Here is a 25221-nt window from a genome sequence, read left to right on the forward strand (position 1 = left end):
GTTTCTTTTTTTGCTGAGTTTATATATATATATATATATATATATTCAGTAAAAGCTGGTGTGTTGAGTGCTGTGCTGGAGCAGAATCAAGAATTTAATGAGTGCGCGTCAGGGCTACACAAGCGCCTCCCTCTTGTCGACATCTGCGGTGTCGGATTGAAGAAACTGAAACTGAAAGAAAGACGTACCATTTCACAACAGCTAACTACGGTAAGTGGTTTACTCAGTTTTGTCTTCTATAAAATCGTAACTAAATGTTTTTAAACTCATTTTAATTTAAAATAGATTGGATATGTGTTGAGTCATACTTTTTAAAATTAAAGATTTAAAATGAACGGTCAATGGTACTTTGACGCGTTGATAGTTGGGCCGACTCGAAAAGGAATGTGTAGCCTATATGAATACCGAAAGCTTTAAACTAGATCGTTTCAAATTACTTATCATTTTATAAAGTGTAGCCTACACTAGTCAGTATCAGCTCAATTCTGATATTTTTTCCACTAATTGATCTTTTGATCTATCACAGCTCTTTTTCATTATAAACACATTTTCCACGATATTTTATACTCTTTACAGATTAGCGTCAATTTCTCCGACAGTCATGTGTGATATGGTAAGGGTTACCCCATCTTCAGTGAGTCCTATCATTTTTATAAACCGGCGGCTGACCTAATGGAATGGAATTGTTTTTCAGGATGGCTCCTTAATGATATTAATGACAGACACCGAGGGATCACAAAACACCTTGGATGGAATCCTACATGCTATCAGCAAATGCAAGGTATATTTGACTAAAGAAAGGATATTGATTGGGAAAGCCCAAAAAATTGTCTGACTCCAGTCACCCAAGTCATAGACTGTTCTTTCTGCTACCGGTACCCGAGCGCCAAGTCTAGGACCAAAAGGCTCCTTAACTGCTTCTACCCCCAAGCCAGAAGACAATGAAATGGCCACCAGGACTATTTACATTTGTTTTTATGTAACGGATGTGAAATGGCTAGCTAGTTAGCGGTGGTGGGCGCTAATAGCGTTTCAATCGGTTACTTCACTCGCTTTGAGACCTTGAAGTAGTGGTTCCCCTTGCTCTGCAAGGGCAGCGGCCTTTGTGGAGCGATGGGTAACAATGCTTCGTCGGTGACTGTTGTTGATATGTGCAGAGGGTCCCTAGTTCGCGCGAGGGGACGGACTAAAGTTACTAAACTGTTACATTTACACTGCTGCTACTCACTGTTTATCTATGTATAGTCACTTTACCCCTACCTACATGTACACATTTCCTCGACTAACCTGCACATTGACCCGGTACCCCCTGTATAATGCCTCTTTATTGTTACTTTTTATAATTGGTAAATCTTTTCTTAAGAAGCCCCTAAATAAGATCTTAGGCCCCAGAGTCTGCAACACTGCTAAGCAAGTGGCACCATGAAGACCAAGGAGCTCTCCAAACAGTTCAGGGACAAAGTTGTGGAGAAGCACAGATCAGGGTTGGGTTATAAAAAAATATCAGACATTTTGAACATCCCACGGAGTACCATTAAATCCATTATTAAAACATTTTAAGAATATGGCACCACAACAAACCTGCCACGAGAGGGCCGCCCACCAAAACAGACCTGGCAAGGAGGGCATTAATCAGAGAGGCAACAAAGAGACCAAAGATAACCCTGAAGGAGCTGCAAAGCTCCACAGCGGAGATTGGAGTATCTGTCCATAGGACCACTTTAAGCCGTACACTCAACAGAGCTGGGTTTTACGGAAGAGTGGCAAGAAAAAATCCATTGCTTAAAGAAAAAAAATAAGCAAACACTTTTGGTGTTTGCCGAACAGCATGTGGGAGACTCCCCAAACATATGGAAGAAGGTACTCTGGTCAGATGAGACTAAAATTGAGCTTTTTGGCCATAAAGGAAAACGCTATGTCTGGTGCAAACCCAACACCTCTCATCACCCCGAGTACACCACCCCCACAGTGAAGCATGGTGGTGGCAGCATCATGCTGTGGGGATGTTTTTCATCGGCAGGGGCTGGGAAACTGGTCAGAATTGAAGGAAGGATGGATGGCGCTAAATACAGGGAGATTCTTGAGGGAAACCTGTTTCAGTCTTCCAGAGATTTGAGACCGAGATAAAGGTTCACCTTCCAGCAGGACAATGACCCTAAGCATACTGCTAAAGCAACACTTGAGCAGTTTAAGGGAAACATTTAAATGTCTTGGAATGGCCTAGTCAAAGCCCAGACCTTAATCCAACTGAGAATCTGTGGTATGACTTAAAGATTGCTGTACACCAGCGGAACCCATCCAACTTGGAGCAGTTTTGCTGGAGCTGGAGCAGTTTTGCCTTAAAGAATGGGCAAAAATCCCAGTGGCTAAATGTGCCAAGCTTATAGAGACATACCCCAAGAGACTTGCAGCTGTAATTGCTGCAAAAGGTGGCTTTACAAAGTATTGACTTTGGGGGGGTGAATAGTTATGCACGCTCAAGTTTTCAACAACAACAAAAAAAATATTGTTTGTTTTCAAAGTGGTAGGCATGTTGTGTAAATCAAATGATACAAACCCCCCCCCCCAAAAAATACATTTTAATTCCAGGTTGTAAGGCAACAAAATAGGAAAAATGCCAAGGGGGTGAATACTTTCTCAAGCCACTGTGTGTATATATATATATATATAATGAGAGTTAGAGAAAGAGAGGCTTTGTCTACTGTATAATAATTCATGCATATTTAATCTCCTTGGTTTGTGAGTGTAGCCTATGGCTCAAGGGCCTCATAGAATCTGTGTTCTCAGGTTCAACACAATCAGTTGCTGAAGGAGCAGCAGGACCTGTCCAGAGCCAGGGATGACCAGGAGGACCTTGCTAAACAGTTCAGACAGCGCATAGTCAAACTGAGGATATCTCTGGAAGAGGATGACAACAACCAAGCCAGGGATGTAGACTCTGAAAGGGTATGACAACCTCTCGCAAACCACTAAACCGAAGATCAACACTAGAATTAACATTTGTCTTAGGATATCGCTATATTTTTCTTTTCCTATACTTAGTGGCTTTTTGCGGGGTTGAGAGATGTCTTGATAGAGGTTTTGGATTCTGCCTGAATGACTGATAGGAGTAATGTTTCTCTGCAGAAGAAGATAGCCGCCCTGCATGATGAGGAGAGCAGACTGAAGAGGGAGATCCAGAGAGCAGAGGAAGAACTGCAGCTTGAGGAGGAGAGCACCCACCACCTCAAGCAGCAGACTGATGTAGGGCCACACCCCAAAACTAAGGAGCTGTATTATTAGTCTTGGTGTGGCTGTGTACTGTAGTAGGTGTGTTGAGATTTAGTTGACTATTGAAGATTGTCTCTCTTGGTTTTAGGTGTCTACTGCTGCAGTGCCTGAAAAGAAGGTGGTGTTCACTGGAGAAACGGGTGATGGCGCAAACACACTCAATTTTGATGTGAAGCCACATATAGTGTATCCAATGGAGGAGGGCACTGCACTGATCACTTTTGAGGATGAGGAAGGTAAGCCCGAAACCTTCACTCTGTCTAGCACCTATTTTATTTAGGTGGTTATTATACCGCCTCTCCTCCACAGTGGCCCAGAAGATCCTGAGCCTGAGGGAGCATAAGGTGGATCTGGGCGGGGATTGTGCCATCACTCTGGAGGCCAAGCTCGTACGGCTGCTGGTGCCCTGTCAAGTAGAGGTACAACAACAGAGACCCATCTCCATTCACTAGTGTTTAGGTGTCAGGAAGATGATGTAATGAGTGCAATACAAGGGCCTGAACAACTGTGGCTCTGTTATGAACAGCGTCATGTGCAGAATAACTTGGATTACATCCAGTTAGTTTATTTCATTTGTATGTATGTCATTGCATTCCTTTGTGTGAACCAGTGTCTGTGTGTGCACCTGTCTCTCTACCTCAGATGGACACCGAGGTATGTTCCCGCCGTATCCTGGTTTCCAACCTGCCCAAGAAGGCCGGGGAGGACCGCTTACTTGACAAACTGGAGATCCACTTTGCCAAGAGCAAGAATGGAGGGGGGGAGGTGGAAGAGTCTGACATGCTGCATGATTCTGGCAACGTGGTCATCACTTTTATAGAAAACACTAGTACGCAAGTCAAGTTCCTATCAGAAAATGTAGTTTTCTTCATAAAGGGAAAAAGCTCAGACTAATGAATTTTCATCATACTGTTATTTCTGGCCATTCTTTCTGACTTTATATAATGAGAAATGTACAACTTTTGATTAACTGAGCATACTGTGCATTGTTTACCACAGTTGCCAAAGGCCTGACTGACAAGCAGTACCACGATGTGGAGTTTGAGAAAGGGAGGAAGCACAGTGTGAAGGTGACTCCATTTCTGAACGGAGAGATCACAAGTTTCCAGGTAAGCAGATTTCATGTTCATGGCCGTGAGTTTATCCCTTTAACTCCATGATAATCAGACTATAAAATAAGCAGTTTATCATAGGCCAACTACACTATCAGCAGAAATACCTTTATGCCTAGTGAAATCATCAATTCGGAGAGTAATTTTATAAACCGTACACAGTATCAGTCTGTGGTTGTGCACCCATTCAAATTTGGTTACAAGTTACAACTACAATGGGATTGTTATAGAATTAGGAAACTCAAGCCCTATACACCAGATAATAGGTGCTCAACTCATTGTTTGGGACTTAGACAAGCTAGTCCAACCATTAGTGTCTAGAAGCTGTCTGCAGTAAGGCAATATCCTCCAATCTGACCCCTCTTGCCCCTCTACCAGACACGGCTGTCAGCGTGTGGGCGTACTGTGCTGCTGACTGGCATCCCTGCCGTCATGGAGCAGGAGAACCTGCAGGACCTGCTGGAGATCCACTTCCAGAAGACCAGTAACGGTGGGGGAGAGGTGGACGCCTTCCTCTACAACCCCCTGGGGCAGCACACCCTGGCCCTGTTCGAGGAGGACTGTCCCACTGAAGACCAGAGCCAGTGAGAGGGCCAGGCACTGATAGCACTCCCCCTAGTGAGCTCAACAGACACCTTTCTATTACCACTCATCTATCCCATCTCAGTACAGGATCAGTTAAATCCAGCCTGGGGATCTAATCCTGGCCTGCTATCAGCATGTTCTGATAGAGGTATGATCTCAATTGCAATCTTTCAACCAAATGCTAATCTTAGGGGTTGGCACTGTGCCAAAGCTTTTGTCTGAGATTTGTCTTTTCCTGTTTCAAAACAATTTGGTAGAACCATCTATTTATATCGAATTTCTGATTTATGTATGCAGATCATTTTGGGTGAAATGTTTTTGGTGAAGAAAAAATATTCAGAACAAAAGTTTCCAAAGAAATGTAACTTATGCTTGACAAGACTAATTTAGATATCTTTAAGTTAACGTTTAGAAGGAATGTGTATTCTACAGCTCTCTAAAGGTGTCACTATTTAGTGTTCTATAATCGTGGTGTTCTATTGTTTTCTGTCATTCTTAGTATTGAATGAGCAATCCTGTACGGTAGAATCAGTGACTGTAATAAAGTCTGTCCAATGGACCAAGTCAGACATTACGATGGTGTGTGTGGTTCGTTCATTAATACTGAGAAGGGACTACACTGACAATGTGAGATTTAAGTTAATCGAGTAAAGTGCATGAGCATCAAAGCAGTACAAATAGTTTAGCAAAACCACACCCAGTCAGACAATGGAACACAGATGGAGTTTATTGTAAAAATCTAGTAACTGTCCCACAACAAAAACACAAAGATCCAGCAGGATAGCCTAGTGCAACTACTAAAAACAAGTTAGATCCACAGGACAACGACAGTCCACACACCCGGTCAGGCACTTAGGGAGGAATGGAGAAAACCAAGCGATATGAAAGAGTCAAATACATGAATAGAAAGGAAAGCAGCAGGGTGAGGACATAAAGTTAATAATTGGTAAGACAGTTGTTCCAATTGACAAGAAAAACCCACAGACAAAATAACTACTCATTGTTACCTTAAGTTTACATAATGATTACACAAAACCTAGTGCAGAAGTAAGACAGTCTACAGCATCTATTGAACATGGTCTCTCTCGTACTCTGAAGTCTACATTATAAACTGGTTGGCTGACAGCTGTGGTTTATCAGACCGTATACCACGGGTATGACAAAACATGTATTTTTACTGCTCTAATTAAGTTGGGAACCAGTTTATAATAGCAATACTGCACCTCGGGTTTGTGGTATATGGCCCATATACCACGGCTTAGGGTTGAGTCCAGGTACTCCGCGATGCGTCGTGCCTAAGAACAGCCCTTAGCCGTGGTATATTGGCCATATACCACACTCCCTCGTGCCTTATTGCTTAATAAGACAAAGGGGTTTCTGGTATATGGCCAATATATCACGACTAAGGGCTGAATCCAGGCACTGCGTTGCGCATATGAACAGCCCTTAGCCATGGTATATTGGCCATATACCTCGCCCACTCGGGCCTTATTGCTTAAGTATATCATGTAGCTATAGCAAACCTCTTTGTGCATGCTTGAGTTCACTTGGACCTCTCCATTTTAATCTCAATCTTTTCAACATCACTTTTTTAGTGGCATCTTTCCAATCCAGAAAGACACACGATCACTTAACTGACTTTCTTCTGCTCAGTCACACACATTAACACTTAACTTAAATCAAACTAAGGTCAGTGTAAACTCATTTCTAGGAGATTGTTGAAAAGCACCTCTGGTGTCAATATGGTATGTATAACCATTTGTATTCCTGGCCTGATATACATGGGTTCTACAGCAACAAAAAGTATTTTAAATCATATTGTACTTCCTCAGGTTATATAGTGACATTTAGAAAGTAACAAATCCTGTGACATGGTTTTGATCTGATCTGTTCCTACAGTCACTTAACAATAACAGTGCAGTCAACACATTCCTTATGATGTCAGCCAGTGAAAATGTCTAACAGACTCAATTGTTCCTATTAAGTACCTGTAAAAAGTTATTCCCATATTGCAAGTGACCAATAACTTAACAGTAATCCCCTACAATAGTTGTGCGTATTGCATATTTAAACTATTACAACAATATATCAGTTTGTGTCTAATAGCATGGACAACCCTATAGACCATCTCATGTAGTGTTTATTAAAAAGCTTGGGGGACGATTTCTTCTGTAACCTGTGCTACAGTATGATAAAGGACTGCATAGGAAAAAGACTGACTTTGTTCCTAATACAGAAATACAGACTAGGTTGGTTGAACCGAAGCTGCGGCCGTTTCACAGCATTACTTATACAGTATTGTGTAACTGTCGGTATTCCATGCAAGTTGCAACATTTGAATGACAGACTAACCCTATCCCTTTACAAGTCCCCGCAGGAACACCAAGAGTTCCAGACGTGACCTATTCATCTCTGCCGGTCAGCCAGCCTATCAGAAGGAGTGCATTATGGGTTGTGCTGAAGCTGCTGGTCTTGAAGATGGAGCGGGGTACTGGTCGCGATATGATTGGCATGTGCAAACTACCAATTAAACGACCAGTGGTGCCCATTCACTCTGTTTCCGGCCATACTGAGGAGTGGATGGCGCCAGGAGAAGTGAAGAGTGGAAACAAAAAAAAGAGCATCTTTAGTTCAAATTAATATCAGAGGGAAGTACTCTGTTTAAAGGGTCAAAGCAAGCATTAGGGCAGACCTGCTTACCTGCATGTCTGTCAGCTCTTTGTGGAATCGCTTGGCCAGGTCTGGACCATTCTGCATTGTAGGAATTTGGTAGGTCTGAGGGAGGGGAGAGAGAACATAATCTGGAGCATTTTGTTTGAGGGCAAAACAAAAGGGTTTCAGAAAAATGTAAATAAACCAAGACTTGTGGTTACCTTCCCTTTGTAGAGCAGGCTGCCGACGGGACAGACGACACAGGCCGTCCCGGCACCAAACACCTCCGTAATCTTGCCTGAGTCCAGAGCACCAAGCAGCTCCTTCATGCCCATGGTGCGCTCGGTCACTTTGAACTCTCCCTGAAGGAAACAAAACAAGTCCGTATGACTGTGCATCACTATAATTCCAATACAATTATTCTGCTAACCATCTTCTGTCTTCTATGTCAATGGATTACACTGGTCTTAAATCCTCTCTATCCGTTCTCAAATAACTTCGATATTTTCCCATTATAACCTCCTCTTCCTCCCCTACTTACCCATTCTCTGGCCAGGTCTAGCAGAGACTGTCTGGTGACTCCTGGGAGAATGATGCCATCCAGAGGAGGAGTCAGCAACTCTCTCTCTGCATACAAACAGGTACTCTTAGTCACATACATAAGTTGTACACCATTGTTTGGAGTTGAACAGAATTCACCATTTCAAGTTGAACAGAAACATTAACAACCAACAGGGGGAAGCACTGACAGCCTATTTTGACCTATTTAGCAGACACTAAGCAAACAAGCACAGACATACAAACTAGAGACAGTCAAACAGACATACGGTACCTTCAGAAAGTATTCATACCCCTTGACATAGTCTGCATTTTTGTGTGTTACAGCCTGAATTCAAAATTGATTAAATATTTTTGAAAAATCTCTCAATCTACACACAATACCCCACAATGACAAAGTGAAAACCAAATTTTTGCAAATTTATTGAAAATGAAATATAGAAATCTCATTTACGTGTACATACCCAAGTCAATACTTTGTTGAAGCACCTTTGGCAGTTATTACAGCTGTGAATGAGTCTTTCTGGGTCAGTCTCTATGAGCTTTCCCCACCTGGATTGTGCAACATTTGCCCATTATTCTTTTCAAAATTCTTCAAGCTCTGTCAAATTGGTTATTGATCATTGCTAGACCACCACTTTCAGGTCCTGCCATAGACTTTCAAGTAGATGTAAGTCAAAACTGTAACTCAGCTACTCAGAAACATTGACAGTCTTATTTTGAGGTAGAGTTGGCCTTGTGTTGTAGGTTATTGTCCCGCTGAAAGGTGAATTCATCTCCCAGTGTCTGGTGGAAAGCAGACAACCAGGTTTTCCTCTAGGATTTTACCTGTGCTTAGCTCCATTTATTTTTTATCCTGAAAACCTCCCCAGTCCTTAACAATTACAAGCATACCCATAACATGATGCAGCCATCACTATGCTTGAAAATATGGAGTGGTACTCAGTAATGTGTTGTATTGGATTTGCCCTAAACACAACACTTTGTATTCAGGATAAAAAGTTAATTGCTTTGCCACATATTTTGCTGTATTACTTAAGTGCCTTGTTGCAAACAGGATGAATGTTTTAGAATATTTTTATTCGTACAGGCTTTCTTTTCCCCCACTCTGTCATTTAGGTTAGTATTGTGGAGTAACTACATAGTTGTCGATTCATCCTCAGTGGTCTCCTAATTAAACTCTGTAACTGTTTTAAAGTCACCATTGGCCTTGTGTTGAAATCCCGGAGCGGTTTCCTTCCTCTTCGGCAACTGAGTTAGGAGGGACGCCTGCATCTTTGTTTGACTGGGTGTATTGATACACCATCCAAAGTGTAATTACTAACTTTACCATGCGCAAAGGGATATTCAGTGTCTGCTTTTTTTATTTTTACACATCTACCAATAGGTGCCCTTCTTTGCAATGCATTGGAAAACCTCCCTGGTCTTTGTGGTTGAATCTGTGTTTGAAATTCAACTGAAGGACCTTACAGATAATTGTGCGGTGTACAGAGATGAGGTAATCATTAATAAATCATGTTGATTACTATTATTGCACACAGAGTGAGTCCATGCAACTTATGTGACTTGAACTTATTTAGGCTTGCCAGGGATTGAATACTCAAGACATTTCGGATTTTAATTTGACATTATCACTGGCCTATTGTGTGTAGTCCAGTGATAAAATCTCAATTTAATCCATTTTAAATTCAGGTTGTAACATTTGGAAAACATTTGGTTGTGAATATTTTCTGAAGGTGCAGTACAGACTATAGACAGTGAAACAGACCTCCTCCCTCATTCGTCCAGTAGATGAAGAGGTTCATAGTGCCGACCTCTGTGATCTCCTCCTGCTCTCCATACAGCCACAGGACCTGCTGACAGCCCTGCTTTATAGCCTCATTCTGCACTGCTATAGTAGGCCCATAGTTACTGACAGAGAGGGAGAGAGACGGAAAGTATGAGAGTGAAAGGGCGGAATAGACATGGGAGAGAGGAGGGGTGGTGGAATATTTCATTTCAGCAGGCAGCTCCCTTGGAAACACACAACCCTCATAAACAGCTCCTCCTGCTGGAGGGGCTGACCTTGTGAGAGAGGTCAAAGCAACATGGCTACCAGAGGACAGACAGGACATTAAGTTCATGTTCAGCTAACATGCAGCCAACATGTTGTAATCTAGAGGAATGTGCATTGTTAAAATAGCTAAACAATTACATTATAAGCCTCAAGCTTTCTCTATTCAGAAGTAAACTTGGGGCCCCAGAGTCAAACCATATCTTCATAATTCCATGACGTTATACAAGAGTTGTTATATAGCTAATAAGCTATTAAGAAACCACTGTCTCGTTTTTCGGAAATTCCAACGCAACAAAGCAACCCATTGTTGCTTTCGCAAATTGTTGAGTCACTTCTACTTGGAAGTGTGTGTGTTAGTGTGATACTCACCCCCCCATCTTGTAGGCTCCGACCCCCCCTCTCCAGGCCCTGACATAGCTTGGGTCTGCCAGCAGAGAGACTGGGCTGAAGGCCCCTGTGGTAAAGTAGGGCCCTACAGGACCCACAATGCAAAATAGTAGGGCTTGGCTGGCCCTCGACACACCCAGGGAAGGCTAAGGCCAGGAGGGAGAGAGGGGAGGAAGGAGAGGGGTGTTACAGGAGGAAACAGTGACAGCGCTATGTCACTACCTATGGCTAAGTGTAGATGGTTAAAAAATAGATATGATCATTATTTTTATTTTTTTATTTAACTAGGCAAGTCAGTTAAGAACCAGTTCCCCCAAATGTGAAATGTGAAACCATGGAGACTGTCTCCTGTGTCTGTGAGAGGGGGAGCAGTGCTCACCTCAATCCCAATGAAGGTGGGTCTGATGTAGAGGCTGGCGTCTAGGGAGTAGGGGACCCACTCCTGGTCCACCTCCACCAGCTTCCTGATGCACTCCAACAGCTCCACCTTATCAAACAACTACACAGAGATGGGAGGGACAGAGGACCTGTAAATACTTGGTTCAGTTGAGTGGAAAACCAGCGCTTACATGGGGTTCTTCAGGACCAGGTCTGAGAGACTCACAGGGAGACAGCTGCGGTCTGCAGTGCGGTGCATCCTCTCCATGTTCAGGTTGGGTCTGAACAGACGGATGTGGTTGTCCACCCCTCTGAACGCCTTCATGCCCTCAAACAGCTGAGAGACACACACACTGTTCATACATCTGGCAGAATGAACCATCTCTGAAAGAATAAGCTAGGTGACTTGTATCAAGGACCGACGTCTTAGTAAGACAGTGCTAGCCTCGTCAGGAAAATTGACCGCTGCGCTCACATTTCCTTTATGAAACAGAATGTGAACTATTGCGACGTCTGTCTGGTTTTACGAGGCTAACATAGCCAAATGTCTCCTATGTCTGCACTATGGCTCCTTCTCTCACCTCTATGGAGTAGTGCAGGGCAGAGGTGGCAGGGTGCAGCGACAAGTTCTGAAAGGGCTTGATCTGGGGAACCTTCCAGCCCTCTTTCTCTGACCAATAGATTGTCAGCATGTGGTCTGAAAACTGCTTGCCAAACACCAGGGAGGCGGGGTCTGGCTTGGGCTTCCCCGCAGTGTTGCGCTCGATAGTGAGGTCTGCGGCCTGAGAGAGGAAGCGGGGCGGAGCAGAAGAGACAGACAGACACAGACAGACAGACAGACAGACAGACAGACAGACAGACAGACAGACAGACAGACAGACAGACAGACAGACAGACAGACAGACAGACAGACAGACAGACAGACAGACGAGGAGGGGAAAGGAACAGAGCGAGGGCCGAACACAATGATTTTCTTTATTGTAATGAAAGGGCATGCTTGGAGCGGAAATTAATGGTGGTCTTGGGAGCCAATTAAGCACTTCAATTAAACTGAATTAAATAATCAAAGCACAAGGAAGTGAGAGAAGGGAAGAAAGGGTACAGAGTCACGTGGTGGACTAAGAGAAAGTTAGATCAAAAGACCCCCGGGCTGACTGGTAGGCTACTGAACTGGTGCCAAATGACACTTCTGCCTGTAGACAAGCTTCAGCCGGCCTCTGTTAATAAACAGCCGTGCCTTAGAGTCATGCCAAGCTCCTAAAACCCTCCTGTGTTGGGGGTTGTGATGACTCAGACAATAGAGAGTAATACAATGACTCAGGAAACTGTCTCAGGTGTCTGGTCATTACTTCTCCTTTATATATTACCTTGAATGAGCTGGCAAACCGCAACGACCCCAAAGAGTAGGGGATGGCTTGAATGAACCGTCCATGAAGTGCCTAATAAACAAGAGAAAACATTACATTTAATAATCCCGGTAAAGTTAAAAGAATATAGGCTACCAGAATTCACATTATGACAAATAACCTAAGAGCCTTGTAATACAATCTACTCCCACATTGGAAACTTGCCTTCTCAACCAAGGTGACAATGTTGTCCCTCTTCTAGATAGATGTAAACCAGTAAAGCACCACACGTATCTGGCGTGACGTTATATAATATATATATATATATTCTGTTCAGTACCTGCACTGTGTCTGTGTAAGGGACAGCTGTAGCAAAGCAGTAGGCTGTAAATACACTATTAATATATATATATACACACACACACACACACACACACACACACACAAAAAAGGTATGTGGACACCCCTTCAAAACTAGTGGATTTGGCTATTTCAGCCACACCCATTGCTGACACGTGTATAAAATCGAGCACACAGCCATGCAACCTCCATAGACAAACATTGGTAGTAGAATGGCCTTACGGAAGGGCTCAGTGATTTTCAACGTGGCTCCGTCATAGGATGCACCCTTTCCAACAAGTCAGTTCGTCAAATTCCTGCCCTGCTAGAGCGTCCCCGGTCAACTAAGTGCTCTTATTGTGAAGTAGAAACGTCTAGGAGCAACAACGGCTCAGCCGCGAAGTGGTAGACCACACAAGCTCACAGAACGGGCCCGCCGAGTGCTGAAGCGTGTAAAAATCGTCTGTCCTCGGTTGCAAAACTCACCACCGAGTTCCAACCTGCCACTGGAAGCAACGACAGCACAACGTCAGCACAAGAACTGTTCGTCGGGAGCTTCATGAAATGGGTTTCCATGGCCGAGCAGCCGCACACAAGCCTAAAATCACCATGCGCAATGCCAAGCGTCGGCTGGAGTGGTGTAAAGCTTGCCGCCATTGGACTCTGGAGCAGTGGAAGCACGTTCTCTGGTGTGATGAATCACGCTTCACCATCTGGCAGTCCAATGGACAAATCTGTGTTTGGCCAATGCCAGGAGAACACTACCTGCCCCAATGCATAGTGCCAACTGTAAAGTTCGGCGGAGGAGCAATAATGGTCTGGGGCTGTTTTTCATGGTTCGGGCTAGGCCCCTTAGTTCCAGTGAAGGGAAATCTTAATGCTACAGCCTACAATGACATTGTAGACGATAATGTGCTTCCAACTTTGTGGCAACAGTTTGGGGAAGGCCCTTTCCTGTTTCAGCATGACAAAGTGTGGTCCATACAGAACTGGTTTGTTGAGATTGGTGTGGAAGAACTTGACTGGCCTGCACAGAGCCCTGACCTCAACCCCATCGAACAACTTTGGGATGAATTGGAAGCCCTTACACAACCTGGAGGTTTGTTTTGGGTTATTGTCCTGTTGAAAAACAAATGATAGTGGGACTAAGCCCAAATCAGATGGGATATCGCTGCATAATGCTGTGGTAGCCATGCTGGTTAAGTATGCCTTGAATTCTAAATAAATCACCGACAGTGTCACCAGCAAAGCACACCATCACATCTCCTACATGCTTTACGGTGGGAACCACACATGCAGAGATCATCCGTTCACACACTCTGCGTCTCACAAAGACACGGCAGTTAGAACCAAAAATCTCAAATTTGGTCTCATCAAGTCTCTTCTTATTATTGATGTCCTTTAGTAGTTGGTTCATTGCAGCAATTCCACCATGAAGGCCTGATTCACGCAGTCCCCTCTGAACAGTTGATGTTGAGATGTGTCTGTTTCTTGAACTCTGTGAAGCATTTATTTGGGTTGCAATCGGAGGTGCAGTTAACTCTAATGAACTTATCCTCTGCAGCAGAGGTAACACTGGGTCTTCCTTTCCTGTGGCGGTCCTCATGAGAACCAATTTCATCATAGCGCTTGATGGTTTTTGCGACTGCACTTGAAGAAACTTTCAAAGTTCTTGAAATTTTCCAGATTGACTGACCTTCATGTCCTAAAGTAATGATGGACTGTTGTTTCTCTTTGCTTATTTGAGCTATTCTTGCCATAATATGGACTTGGTCTTTTACCAAATAGGGCAATCTTCTGTATACCACTTCTACCTTGTCACAACAACGGATTGGCTCAAACACATTAAGGAAAGAAATTCCACAAATTAACTTTTAACAAGGCACACCTGTTAATTGAAATGCATTCCAGGTGACTACCTCATGAAGCTGGTTGAGAGAATGCCAAGAATGTGCAAAGCTGTCATCATGGCAAAGGGAGGCTACTTTGAAGAATCTCAAAGATATTTTGATCTGTTTAACACTTTTTAGGTTACTACATGATTCCATAATGTGTGTTATTTCATAGTTGATGTCTTCACTATTAATCTACAATGTAGAAAATCTACAATAGTAAAAATAAATTAAAACCTTTGAATGAGTAGGTGTCCAAACTTTTGAATGGTACTGTATGTTTTGGCCTGTCTGGTGAAGGTACGCGGAGAGCGCGCGAGAGAGAGAGCGTGTGTGTGTTGGAGACATAGCCAACACCTCATAGCAGACATGCCATTTCTAGGGAAAACCACCTGTTTACAATGAAACGTAACTTGACACTGTATTCCCATGCATTGAGATTTCGCTTTTATCGTAAAAAACACCCTTCACATTTTAAAGCTTACATCTGTAGTTTCTGACTGGCTAAAGATTCGGAATAATGTAATCCAACCTAAATATTCATTACTGCATTGTTATTTTGCATAACAATGAAAATCTGTTAAAGATCGTATTTTTACGCCACACATTTATTTATCACCCCCGCTCCGAATACTGGCGCAAAGACACCCCTAGGCCTATTCATCTGTGACTGCACGCTTTTTTAAATTTATTTTTTATTTTTATTAACAACAAATCAATACAGAAAGTACATGAGTGAACACAAGTATATATAGATTATATACAATGGACAATCGAACTAGGGGATACAATATCACATTACAATTACATAAGGACCTTAAGGGACATACATACACTTATAATTCTAACAGCTTTTCTGTTAGTAGAGTATTTAACTGTCTTAAAATACAGTTCAATTTATTTTTTTAGGGTAAGAAAATGTGTTTTTTTGTTTGTAAATTTACATTTGTGTATATGAAATTTGGCCAAAAGAATAATGAAATTACATTAAAATGTTTCAGCTTATTTCTATCGTATGTAAAGAATCCAAGCAGTACATCTTTCCACAATAGTGTAAAATCACATAAACATGACTGCACGCTTTATGTCGACACTGCCAACATGAATAACGTCACCAAAAGCAGTAGCTGCGCCTGTGTAGCTGATAGACTGAAGGTAAAGCAGCGCGGGACTAGTAGCACATCAGTTAAACAAGTAAATAGTGGAGGTCCATTAACTCTTACTCGTTCAACACATTAGCCCCGCATTGTTAACTATTTACAGAGACGATCGAGATAAACAGACAATAGCGATATAAGAGAGTGATCTTTAGACTCACCGTCCTCAGAGCTGCCATCGCCGCTACGTAGCTAATGAATGGCAGATGTGTCCGTGTGGGAGCAAATTCTATAAGCAGTGGTCATTTGCGTTCCGTATTGGACCTTGGCATAATGACAACAATGTTCTTGAGATTAAAATAATAAAACCAACCATGTCCAAATTCGTATCTGATATATATTTCTTATATATTTCATTTTGTAAATTGTGCAAGAATAGGTTTGCAAATTCCATTGAATTTCAAGTAGGCTATTTTACCTCTACACGAAATAATAAAGACATCATCTGAAGACATGCTGGTATGAAGACTGAATTCATTGTTAATAAAATATACAGAAAATTATATGGAAGATGATAATAGTCAGCACAGCAGTGTGTTGTTGAAGATGACATAGGCGTGACGAATCTCTGCCATCTGGTTGGACAAAACAGACAGGGTTAGATGGGTTCGAATAAAGGAGTTCAAGTTCAAACGACCATGAGTGGAGATGGCCACGATTGGTCTACGAACGGGGAGTTGTAGCAATCTTGTTATTTGATTGGACGTCGTGCTTTCGGTGGGATGGGCATTTAAATACTACAACGTAACCATCGTTTGGATGTGTATTTGTTATATAATGCATAATTTCTCCTGTAATATTGTCTAAATCTTTGTAATAATAATATGTTGAACCCTGTCGTTTTCTTTACATGCCAATGTTGTCCATCAGCATTCAGCACACGTGCATTGTCCAATACCGTGTCCACAAAGATTGTCTATTATATTGACAAGATAGTCAAGTGGCAGCTCTAACAATAGAAATGCATGTCCTCAAAGATGGAAGATAGGCGAGATCAGGTGGAACAATTCTAGCCAATGAGGAAAAGTTGGGTCAAACAGGCCCCCATTAATATCGACAGGACTGAAGTGGAGCAGGTCAAGAGTTTCAAGTTCCTTGGTGTCCACATCACTAACAAACTATCATAGTTCAAACACACCAAAACAGTTGTGATGAGGGCACGACAACACCTTTTCCCCCTCAGGAGAATGAAAAGATTTGGCATGGGTCCCCAGATCCTCAAAAAGTTCTACAGCTGCACCATCGAGAGCATCCCGACCGGTTGCATCCCCGCCTGGTATGGCAACTGCTCGGCATCTGATCGTAAAGCGCTACAGAGGGTAGTGTGTGCGGCCCAGTACATCACTGGAGCCAAGCTTCCTTCCATCCAGGACCTATATACTCAGGGCTCCTGAGTGGCGCAGAGGTCTAAGACACTGCATCCCTGTGCAAGAGGCATCACTGCAGTACCAAATCCAGGCTGCATCACATCATTGTGATTGGGAGTCTGATAGGGTGGTGCACAATTGGCCTGGGGTAGGCCATCATTGTAAATAAGAAGTTGTTCTTGTTAAATAAAAATACTAACTAGATGTTGTCAGAGGAAGGCCCCCCCCCCACTGCTGTTTATTATCTATGCATAGTCACATTACACATTATTCCAACTAACCTGAACCCCCGCACATTGACTTGGTACCAGTACCCCCTTTTTATAGCCTCATTATTGTTATGTACATTTCTTGTGTACCTTTTGATAGATTTATTATTAGTAGTATTTTTTGACTTTAGTTTATTTAGTCAATCGTTTATTAACTCTATTTCTAGAACTGCATTGCATTGTTAATTAAGGGCTTGTAAGTAAGCATTTCACGGTAAGGTCTACACCTGTTGTATTCGGCACATGTGATAAATACAATTTGATTTAAAAGGGCAGATATGCGTGTGAACAACAGGCCATAGAGATAGATAGAGGACTCATCTTTGTATCTGTGCCATTATAGCGTCTGTGACAGCATGGGCAGCACAATTGAGGCTATCTCAATTTCAAAGTAGTCAATTTTCTTCTTCTTTATTGGCTGATTGCTCCCAACCCAAAGGAATCCCCACTCCTCAATGGCAATGCCCATGTCAAAATGAGTTAGATCCATGATGAGTCCTCTATCCATCTCTTTGACAACAGGCATACCTCAGATTTGAGTCAATTTTTTTCAAAGTTGCCGAAATGCCACCTCCATCCAATTATATCAGTGCATTCATAACAACCTAACCATTACGAAATTTCTATTCCATAAAAAAAGCCTCTTGCAGCAAATTAGCAATTACCTTTTTTATTGACCAAATTCTACACTATCTCATTGACCTCCATACAAAAACTCCTAACTTCGTGGGTTTATTTTCTTTGACAGATTTTGGGCTGAGTAAAACATCTTGCTTCACATTTTCCTCTCTGGTGTGCATATAGAAAGCTGATGCAACTCTCGGGAAGCATTTCCCGGTTGCACACTTTTTATGATCTTTGGGTTTCACAACTTCCTCTAGTGCACCACTGAGATATACAGTATATTAAATACTAGGCACCCCCGTCTATCACACTCACAGAACCTATGTAGCTAAGCCTACTGACTGAAAATAATGAATTTACCTTACATGCAAGTGGATGCTATCCTACGGGAGGGTTACAAAATATTTTGTCTAATATATGTCTAATTGTTACTAATCAAATGTATTTTACTGTATTCAAAATGTGGGTATTGTAAATAAAAAATATTGGCATAAGTGAGGTTGTATAATCTATTCCAAGTAATCTTAGTTTAATCAATGTGGGCATCTGTGTTTTGTGGATCCTGAATCACCTATGGTCTAGTTTAATTTAATGTTGAATTAGGCCTACTCTGGGGATTTCTCCTGGGGATTTGTTCTACCCTGTAGCAAAACAAATGACAAATCCATGTCACTGAGATTTGTGCTCTGGAGTTTGGAGCATTGTGAAGAACATTAAAATCATTCAAAATACTTCCCCAGAAAGCATGACTTAGCCACAGAGGATCATTAGCTTATTTAAAAAAAATTGCTGTGGATTGTTTAAAATCACAAGCATGTAGGCCTATATGCCTAGTTGGGAAGCATTTCAATTTGGGCAGCGCATGTAGCAATAGGCCTAGCTAATTATTGAGATGCGGCTGTCAGTGAAAAGCAATGCATCTAAAATATGTGTGAAGATAATGTGTCTTGACTATCATTTGAAATGTTGAGACAAGAAGAAGGGGAGGGGTATGTGGCGATATTGGTGCATCTCTCTCCAGAATGCGCTCAGCTCTCCAGAATGTGATTAGCTGTCTCCTGCCAATTCTTGCGCATTCCTTGTTTGTATTAATTGTTTGACTGTTGAGTGTTCTTTTTTATAAATTCACCTTTACATATGTCAACAGTAGTACATTTACTGTTAATCTGCATCTGAAAGCGCGAACCACTGCTTTTAACCAGGGCAAGGTGACCGGAAACATGACCGAATACAAACAGTGTAGCTATTCCCTCCGCAAGGCAATCAAACAAGCTAAGTCCCAGTATAGAGACAAAGTAGAGTCGCAATTCAACAGCTCAGACACAAGAGGTATGTGGCAGGGTCTACAGTCAATCACGGATTACAAAAAGAAAACCAGCCCCGTCGCGGACCAGGATGTCTTGCTCCCAGACAGACTAAATAACTTTTTTGCTCGCTTTGAGGACAATACAGTGCCACTGACACGGCCCGCTACCAAAACCTGCGGGCTCTCCTTCACTGCAGCCGAGGTGAGTAAAACATTTAAATGTGGCTGCAGGCCCAGACGGCATTCCCAGCCGCGTCCTCAGAGCATGCGCAGACCAGCTGGCTGGTGTGTTTACGGACATATTCAATCAATCCTTATCCCAGTCTGCTGTTCCCACATGCTTCAAGAGGGCCACCATTGTTCCTGTTCCCAAGAAAGCTAAGGTAACTGGGCTAAACAACTACCGCCCCGTAGCACTCACTTCCGTCATCATGAAGTGCTTTGAGAGACTAGTCAAGGACCATATCACCTCCACCCTACCTGACACCCTAGACCCACTCCAATTTGCTTACCGACCCAATAGGTCCACAGACGACGCAATCGCAACCACACTGCACACTGCCCTAACCCATCTGGACAAGAGGAATACCTATGTGAGAATGCTGTTCATCGACTACAGCTCAGCATTTAACACCATAGTACCCTCCAAACTCGTCATCAAGCTCGAGACCCTGGGTCTCGACCCCGCCCTGTGCAACTGGGTACTGGACTTCCTGACGGGCCGACCCCAGGTGGTGAGGGTAGGTAACAACATCTCCACCCCGCTGATCCTCAACACTGGGGCCCCACAAGGGTGCGTTCTGAGCCCTCTCCTGTACTCCCTGTTCACCCACGACTGCGTGGCCATGCACGCCTCCAACTCAATCATCAAGTTTGCGGACGGCACTACAGTGGTAGGCTTGATTACCAACAACGACGAGACGGCCTACAGGGAGGAGGTGAGGGCCCTTGGAGTGTGGTGTCAGGAAAATAACCTCACACTCAACGTCAACAAAACAAAGGAGATGATTGTGGACTCCGGGAAACAGCAGAGGGAGCACCCCCCTATCCACATCGACGGGACAGTAGTGGAGAGGGTAGTAAGTTTTAAGTTCCTCGGCGTACACGTCACGGACAAACTGAATTGGTCCACCCACACAGACAGCGTTGTGAAGAAGGCGCAGCAGCGCCTCTTCAACCTCAGGAGGCTGAAGAAATTCGGCTTGTCACCAAAAGCACTCACAAACTTCTACAGATGCACAATCGAGAGCATCCTGTCGGGCTGTATCACCGCCTGGTACGGCAACTGCTCTGCCCACAACCGTAAGGCTCTCCAGAGGGTAGTGAGGTCTGCACAACGCATCACCGGGGGCAAACTACCTGCCTTCCAGGACACCTACACCACCCGATGTCACAGGAAGGCCATAAATATCATCAAGGACAACAGCCACCCGAGCCACTGCCTGTTCACCCCGCTATCATCCAGAAGGCGAGGTCAGTACAGGTGCATCAAAGCAGGGACCGAGAGACTGAAAAACAGCTTCTATCTCAAGACCATCAGACTGTTAAACAGCCACCACTAACATTTAGTGGCTGCTGCCAACATACTGACTCAACTCCAGCCACTTTAATAATGGGAATTGATGGAAATTTATGTAAAAATGTATCACTAGCCACTTTAAACAATGCCACTTAATATAATGTTTACATCCCCTACATTACTTATCTCATATGTATATGTATATACTGTACTCTATATCATCTACTGCATCTTGCCATCTTTATGTAATACATGTATCACTAGCCACTTTAATCTATGCCACTTTATGTTTATATACCCCACAATACTCATCTCATATGTATATACTGTACTCTATACCATCTACTGCATCTTGCCTATGCCGTTCTGTACCATCACTCATTCATATATCTTTATGTACATATTCTTTATCCCTTTACACTTGTGTGTATAAGGTAGTAGTTGTGGAATTGTTAGGTTAGATTACTCGTTGGTTATTACTGCATTGTCGGAACTAGAAGCACAAGCATTTCGCTACACTCGCATTAACATCTGCTAACCATGTGTATGTGACAAATAAAATTTGATTTGATTTGATTTGTTTAATTAGTCCATTGATTACATAATCCCAAAATGTTTTGCTTGTCAGCACTCAAGTTTTCAAGACATGTAATTTTACAGCAAAATGCATCATGTGGGGATGATTTCTGTATTTTGAAAGTAACATATCTTGAAAACTTGAGTGCTGACATGCAAAACATTTTTAAAATGTATTTTTTATTTCACCTTTATTTAACCGGGTAGGCCAGTTGAGAACAAGTTCTCATTTACAACTGCGACATGGCCAAGATAAAGCAAATCAGTGCGACACAAACAACACAGAGTTACACATGGGATAAACAAACGTACAGTCAATAACACAATAGAAAAATCTATATACAGTGTGTGCAAATGTAGTAAGATTAGGAAGGTATGGCAATAAATAGTCCATAGTGGCGAAATAATTACAATTTAGCAATTAACACTGGAATGGTAGATGTGCAAAAGATGAATGTACAAATAGAGATACTGGGGTGCAAAGGAGCAAAAAAACAAAAAAACAATATGGGGATGAGGTAGTTGGTTGGGCTATTTACCAGAGGTGGGACCAAGTCATTGTTTTACAAGTCACAAGTAAGTCTCAAGTCTTAGCACTCAAGTCCCAAGTCAAGACCGCCAAGTCAAGACCGCCAAGTATCAAGTCCTAAACTTTGAGTTTCGAGTCCTAAACAAGTCATAATGTGCTCTTCACCAAATGTAATACCATTTCATATTTTTAACAAGAGTAATAGTATATTACATTTATGCAAATCATGAATGCTTTTAAAAATATCTATATATTTATTACTTTCCAAATAAATGTTATATTTCCATGGAAATACATGAGTAGGCATGAGAAAGACACCCCCCCCCCCCCAATAGTGATCGACTATCGAGGATCGCTATGGGGCGCAATCGGGCTATGTAGGCTTGTACACAATCGCCCAACCTTAACACACACACACACACTCTGTGTGGTTACAGTAGGCTAACGTATGTCAATGGTTTTAGGAACAGCAGTAACATCAGGCAGGATTTAGGCTACCAACTGCCTAGCCAGTTGTATCTCAATCTTGGGTGCGATGATCACGTTCCCGCACTGACTGACTGTGTGGAGGCTCATTGATTTAACGTTACGTTAGCCTACATGATGTAAAGTAATAAAATATATAGCTGTCGGCTATATTAGCCACGACTTACCATTCTTTGTGCAGCTTCAAATGTCGAACAAAGTTGGACATTTTTGCACCTGTTGATGTCACAAGTTTACTGGAGAACTGAGACGAAGTAGAGACTCTGGACAGGGTGGATATTCGTATAATAAAAAGCAGTTTTATTCAGAGGTAAAGATATCTGATACAAGCATGCATGGACTCGTTCATTCAGCTCGTAAGGAACCTGCAGACAGAGCCCAGATAACAGAAATACATAGACATTTTATACAGGACAGAAAGTAGGTTGAGTCTGGTAGATCTGGTTTTTCTGGTTGGTCCTGATCAGGTTGTTGTCTTCTCAGATTGGTCCTGATGAGCTGGGCGTCATCCTTCTGAGTCTTGCAGCAAAAGTTCTTTGTTACCAAATGTTCAGCTAAAACAGGAGATTAGGTGTGTGCGCAGATGTTCCTATTTAATCAGTGTTTATGAAAGGTTTATGTCAGCCCTCTGTCCTTGAGTATGTGTGTGTGTCTCATTATCTCGTGAAATGCGGACCCAAGCACCCTTTTCTTATCAGTGTTTATGGAAGGTCTGTGCCAGCCCTCTGTCCTTGGGTGTGTGTGGGTCTCAGGTTCTGCTCATGAGTTTGTAAGAAACCCTGCTTAGAAAGAAGTTAGTTATAACAACGTAATAGCAATATGCTTGTGTTATTTTAAATGGTATTTATTACACACCTCCGTTTGTAATATTCTTCCCGCATGTTTTGCAAGTTGCAATCCGTTTTTTGTTGATACAGCGTTGTCTTTATATCTGAAAATAATAATTTTGGGTATCATCTTTCCAAGCGCTCCATCTGAATTCACTCACCGACATTCCACTGCACTGCCACTCACAACTTTTTCTCAGCTGGCACAATTTGATTGGCTGCTGTCTGATTCAAACTGTAATCCGTTAAATGAAAAGTTGATGTGCTGCACACTTTTTTTAATAGCATAATTTTTTATATTTGGGCTTGGGGAGGGTATCAGGTCGAGTCATAAGGCTCAAGTCCAAGTCAAGTCACGAGTCATTGGTGTTAAAGTCAAAGTCGAGTTGCAAGTCATCATATTTGTGACTCGAGTCTAACTCGAGTCCAAGTCATGTGACTCGAGTCCACACCTCTGCTATTTACAGATGGGCTGTGTACAGGTGCAATGATCGGTAAGCTGCTCTGACAGCTGATGCTTAAAGTTAGTGAGGGAGAAATAAGACTCCAGCTTCAGTGATTTTTGCAATTCGTTCCAGTCATTGGCAGCAGAGAACTGGAAGGAAAGGCGGCCAAAGGGGGAGTTGGCTTTGGGGATGACCAGTGAAATATACTTGCTGGAGCACGTGCTACAGGTGGGTGCTGCTATGGTGACCAGTGAGCTGAGATAAGGAGGGGCTTAACCTAGCAAAGACTTTTAGATGACCTGGAGCCAGTGGGTTTGGCGACAAATATGAAGCGAGGGCCAGCCAACGAGAGCATACAGGTCGCAGTGGTGGGTAGTATATGTGGCTTTGGTGACAAAACGGATGGCACTGTGATAGGCTACATCCAATTTGCTGAGTAGAGTGTTGGAGGCTATTTTGTAAATGACATCGCTGAAGTCAAGGAACGGTAGGATAGTCAGTTTTACGAGGGTATGTTTGGCAGCATGAGTGAAGGATGCCTTGTTGCGAAATAGGAAGCCAATTATAGATTTAATTTTGGATTGGAGATGCTTAATGTGAGTCTGGAAGGAGAGTTTACAGTCTAACCAGACACCTAGGTATTTGTAGTTGTCCACATATTCTAAGTCAGAACCGTCCAGAGTAGTGATGCTAGACGGGCGGGCATCGATCAGTTGAAGAGCATGCATTTAGTTTTACTTGCATTTAAGAGCAGTTGGAGGCCACAGAAGGAGAGTTGTATGGCATTGAAGCTCGTCTGGAGGTTAGTTAACGCAGTGTCCAAAGAAGGGCCAGAAGTATACAGAATGGTGTCGTCTGCGTAGAGGTGGATCAGAGAATCACCATCAGCAAGAGAGACATCATTGATGTATACAGAGAAAAGAGTCGGCCCGAGAATTGAACCCTGTGGCACCCCCATACAGACTGCCAGAGGTCCGGACAACAGGCCCTCCAATTTGACACACTGAACTCTATCTGAGAAGCAGTTGGTGAACCAGGCAAGGCAGTCATTTGAGAAACAAGGCTGTTGAGTCTGCTGATAAGAATGCGGTGATTGATAGAGTCGACAGCTTTGGCCAGGTCGATGATGGCTGCACAGTATTGTCTTTTATCGATGGCAGTTATATCATTTAGGACCTTGAGCGTGGCTGAGGTGCAACCATGACCAGCTCGGAAACCAGATTGCATAGCGGAGAAGGTACGGTGGGATTCAAAATGGTCGGTGATCTGTTTGTTAACTTGGCTTTAAAAGACCTTAGAAAGGTAGGGTAGGATAGATATGTCTGTAACAGTTTGGGTCTAGAGTGTCTCCCCCTTTGAAGAGGGGGATGACAGCAGCAGCTTTCCAATCTTTAGGGATCTCAGACGATACAAAAGAGAGGTTGAACAGGCTAGTAATAGGGGTTGCAACAATTGCGGCGGATAATTTTAGAAAGAGAGGGTCCAGATTGTCTAGCCCAGCTGATTTGTAGGGGTCCAGATTTTGCAGCTCTTTCAAAGC

The 25221-nt window shown here is 42.8% G+C and overlaps 2 protein-coding genes across 4 annotated transcripts; one reads left to right on the forward strand and one right to left on the reverse strand.

Annotated features, from left to right (window-relative positions):
- The first annotated feature begins 136 nt into the window (after positions 1-136).
- Positions 137-5541, forward strand: LOC120034414 (interferon-induced 35 kDa protein homolog). Of its 2 annotated transcripts, XM_038980956.1 has the most exons (10): positions 137-210; positions 577-613; positions 695-781; positions 2788-2946; positions 3127-3243; positions 3359-3506; positions 3580-3689; positions 3913-4099; positions 4270-4379; positions 4761-5541. In XM_038980956.1, the coding sequence occupies exons 2-10, from the start codon at positions 602-604 to the stop codon at positions 4968-4970; spliced, it is 1140 nt and encodes a 379-aa protein (XP_038836884.1). In that variant the 5' UTR covers positions 137-210; positions 577-601; the 3' UTR covers positions 4971-5541. The 2 variants fall into 2 exon arrangements, with proteins under 2 accessions (XP_038836884.1, XP_038836885.1); XM_038980957.1 differs by lacking the exon at positions 577-613 and having other exon boundaries at positions 173-210.
- Positions 5542-5676: 135 nt separating this feature from the next.
- LOC120034397 (branched-chain-amino-acid aminotransferase, cytosolic-like) lies at positions 5677-16274 on the reverse strand. 2 transcript variants are annotated; one of them, XM_038980933.1, is made up of 12 exons: positions 16151-16274; positions 15894-15996; positions 12366-12437; positions 11580-11780; positions 11225-11335; positions 11000-11119; positions 10603-10766; positions 9946-10088; positions 8161-8246; positions 7841-7981; positions 7668-7742; positions 5677-7536 (listed from the first exon to the last, which is right to left on the reverse strand). In XM_038980933.1, the coding sequence occupies exons 2-12, from the start codon at positions 15909-15911 to the stop codon at positions 7495-7497; spliced, it is 1173 nt and encodes a 390-aa protein (XP_038836861.1). In that variant the 5' UTR covers positions 15912-15996; positions 16151-16274; the 3' UTR covers positions 5677-7494. The 2 variants fall into 2 exon arrangements, with proteins under 2 accessions (XP_038836861.1, XP_038836860.1); XM_038980932.1 differs by lacking the exon at positions 16151-16274 and having other exon boundaries at positions 11580-12048; positions 15894-15927.
- Positions 16275-25221: the final 8947 nt, after the last annotated feature.

The sequence above is a fragment of the Salvelinus namaycush genome, chromosome 41, assembly GCF_016432855.1.
Source record: "Salvelinus namaycush isolate Seneca chromosome 41, SaNama_1.0, whole genome shotgun sequence".
Taxonomy (NCBI): domain Eukaryota; kingdom Metazoa; phylum Chordata; class Actinopteri; order Salmoniformes; family Salmonidae; genus Salvelinus; species Salvelinus namaycush.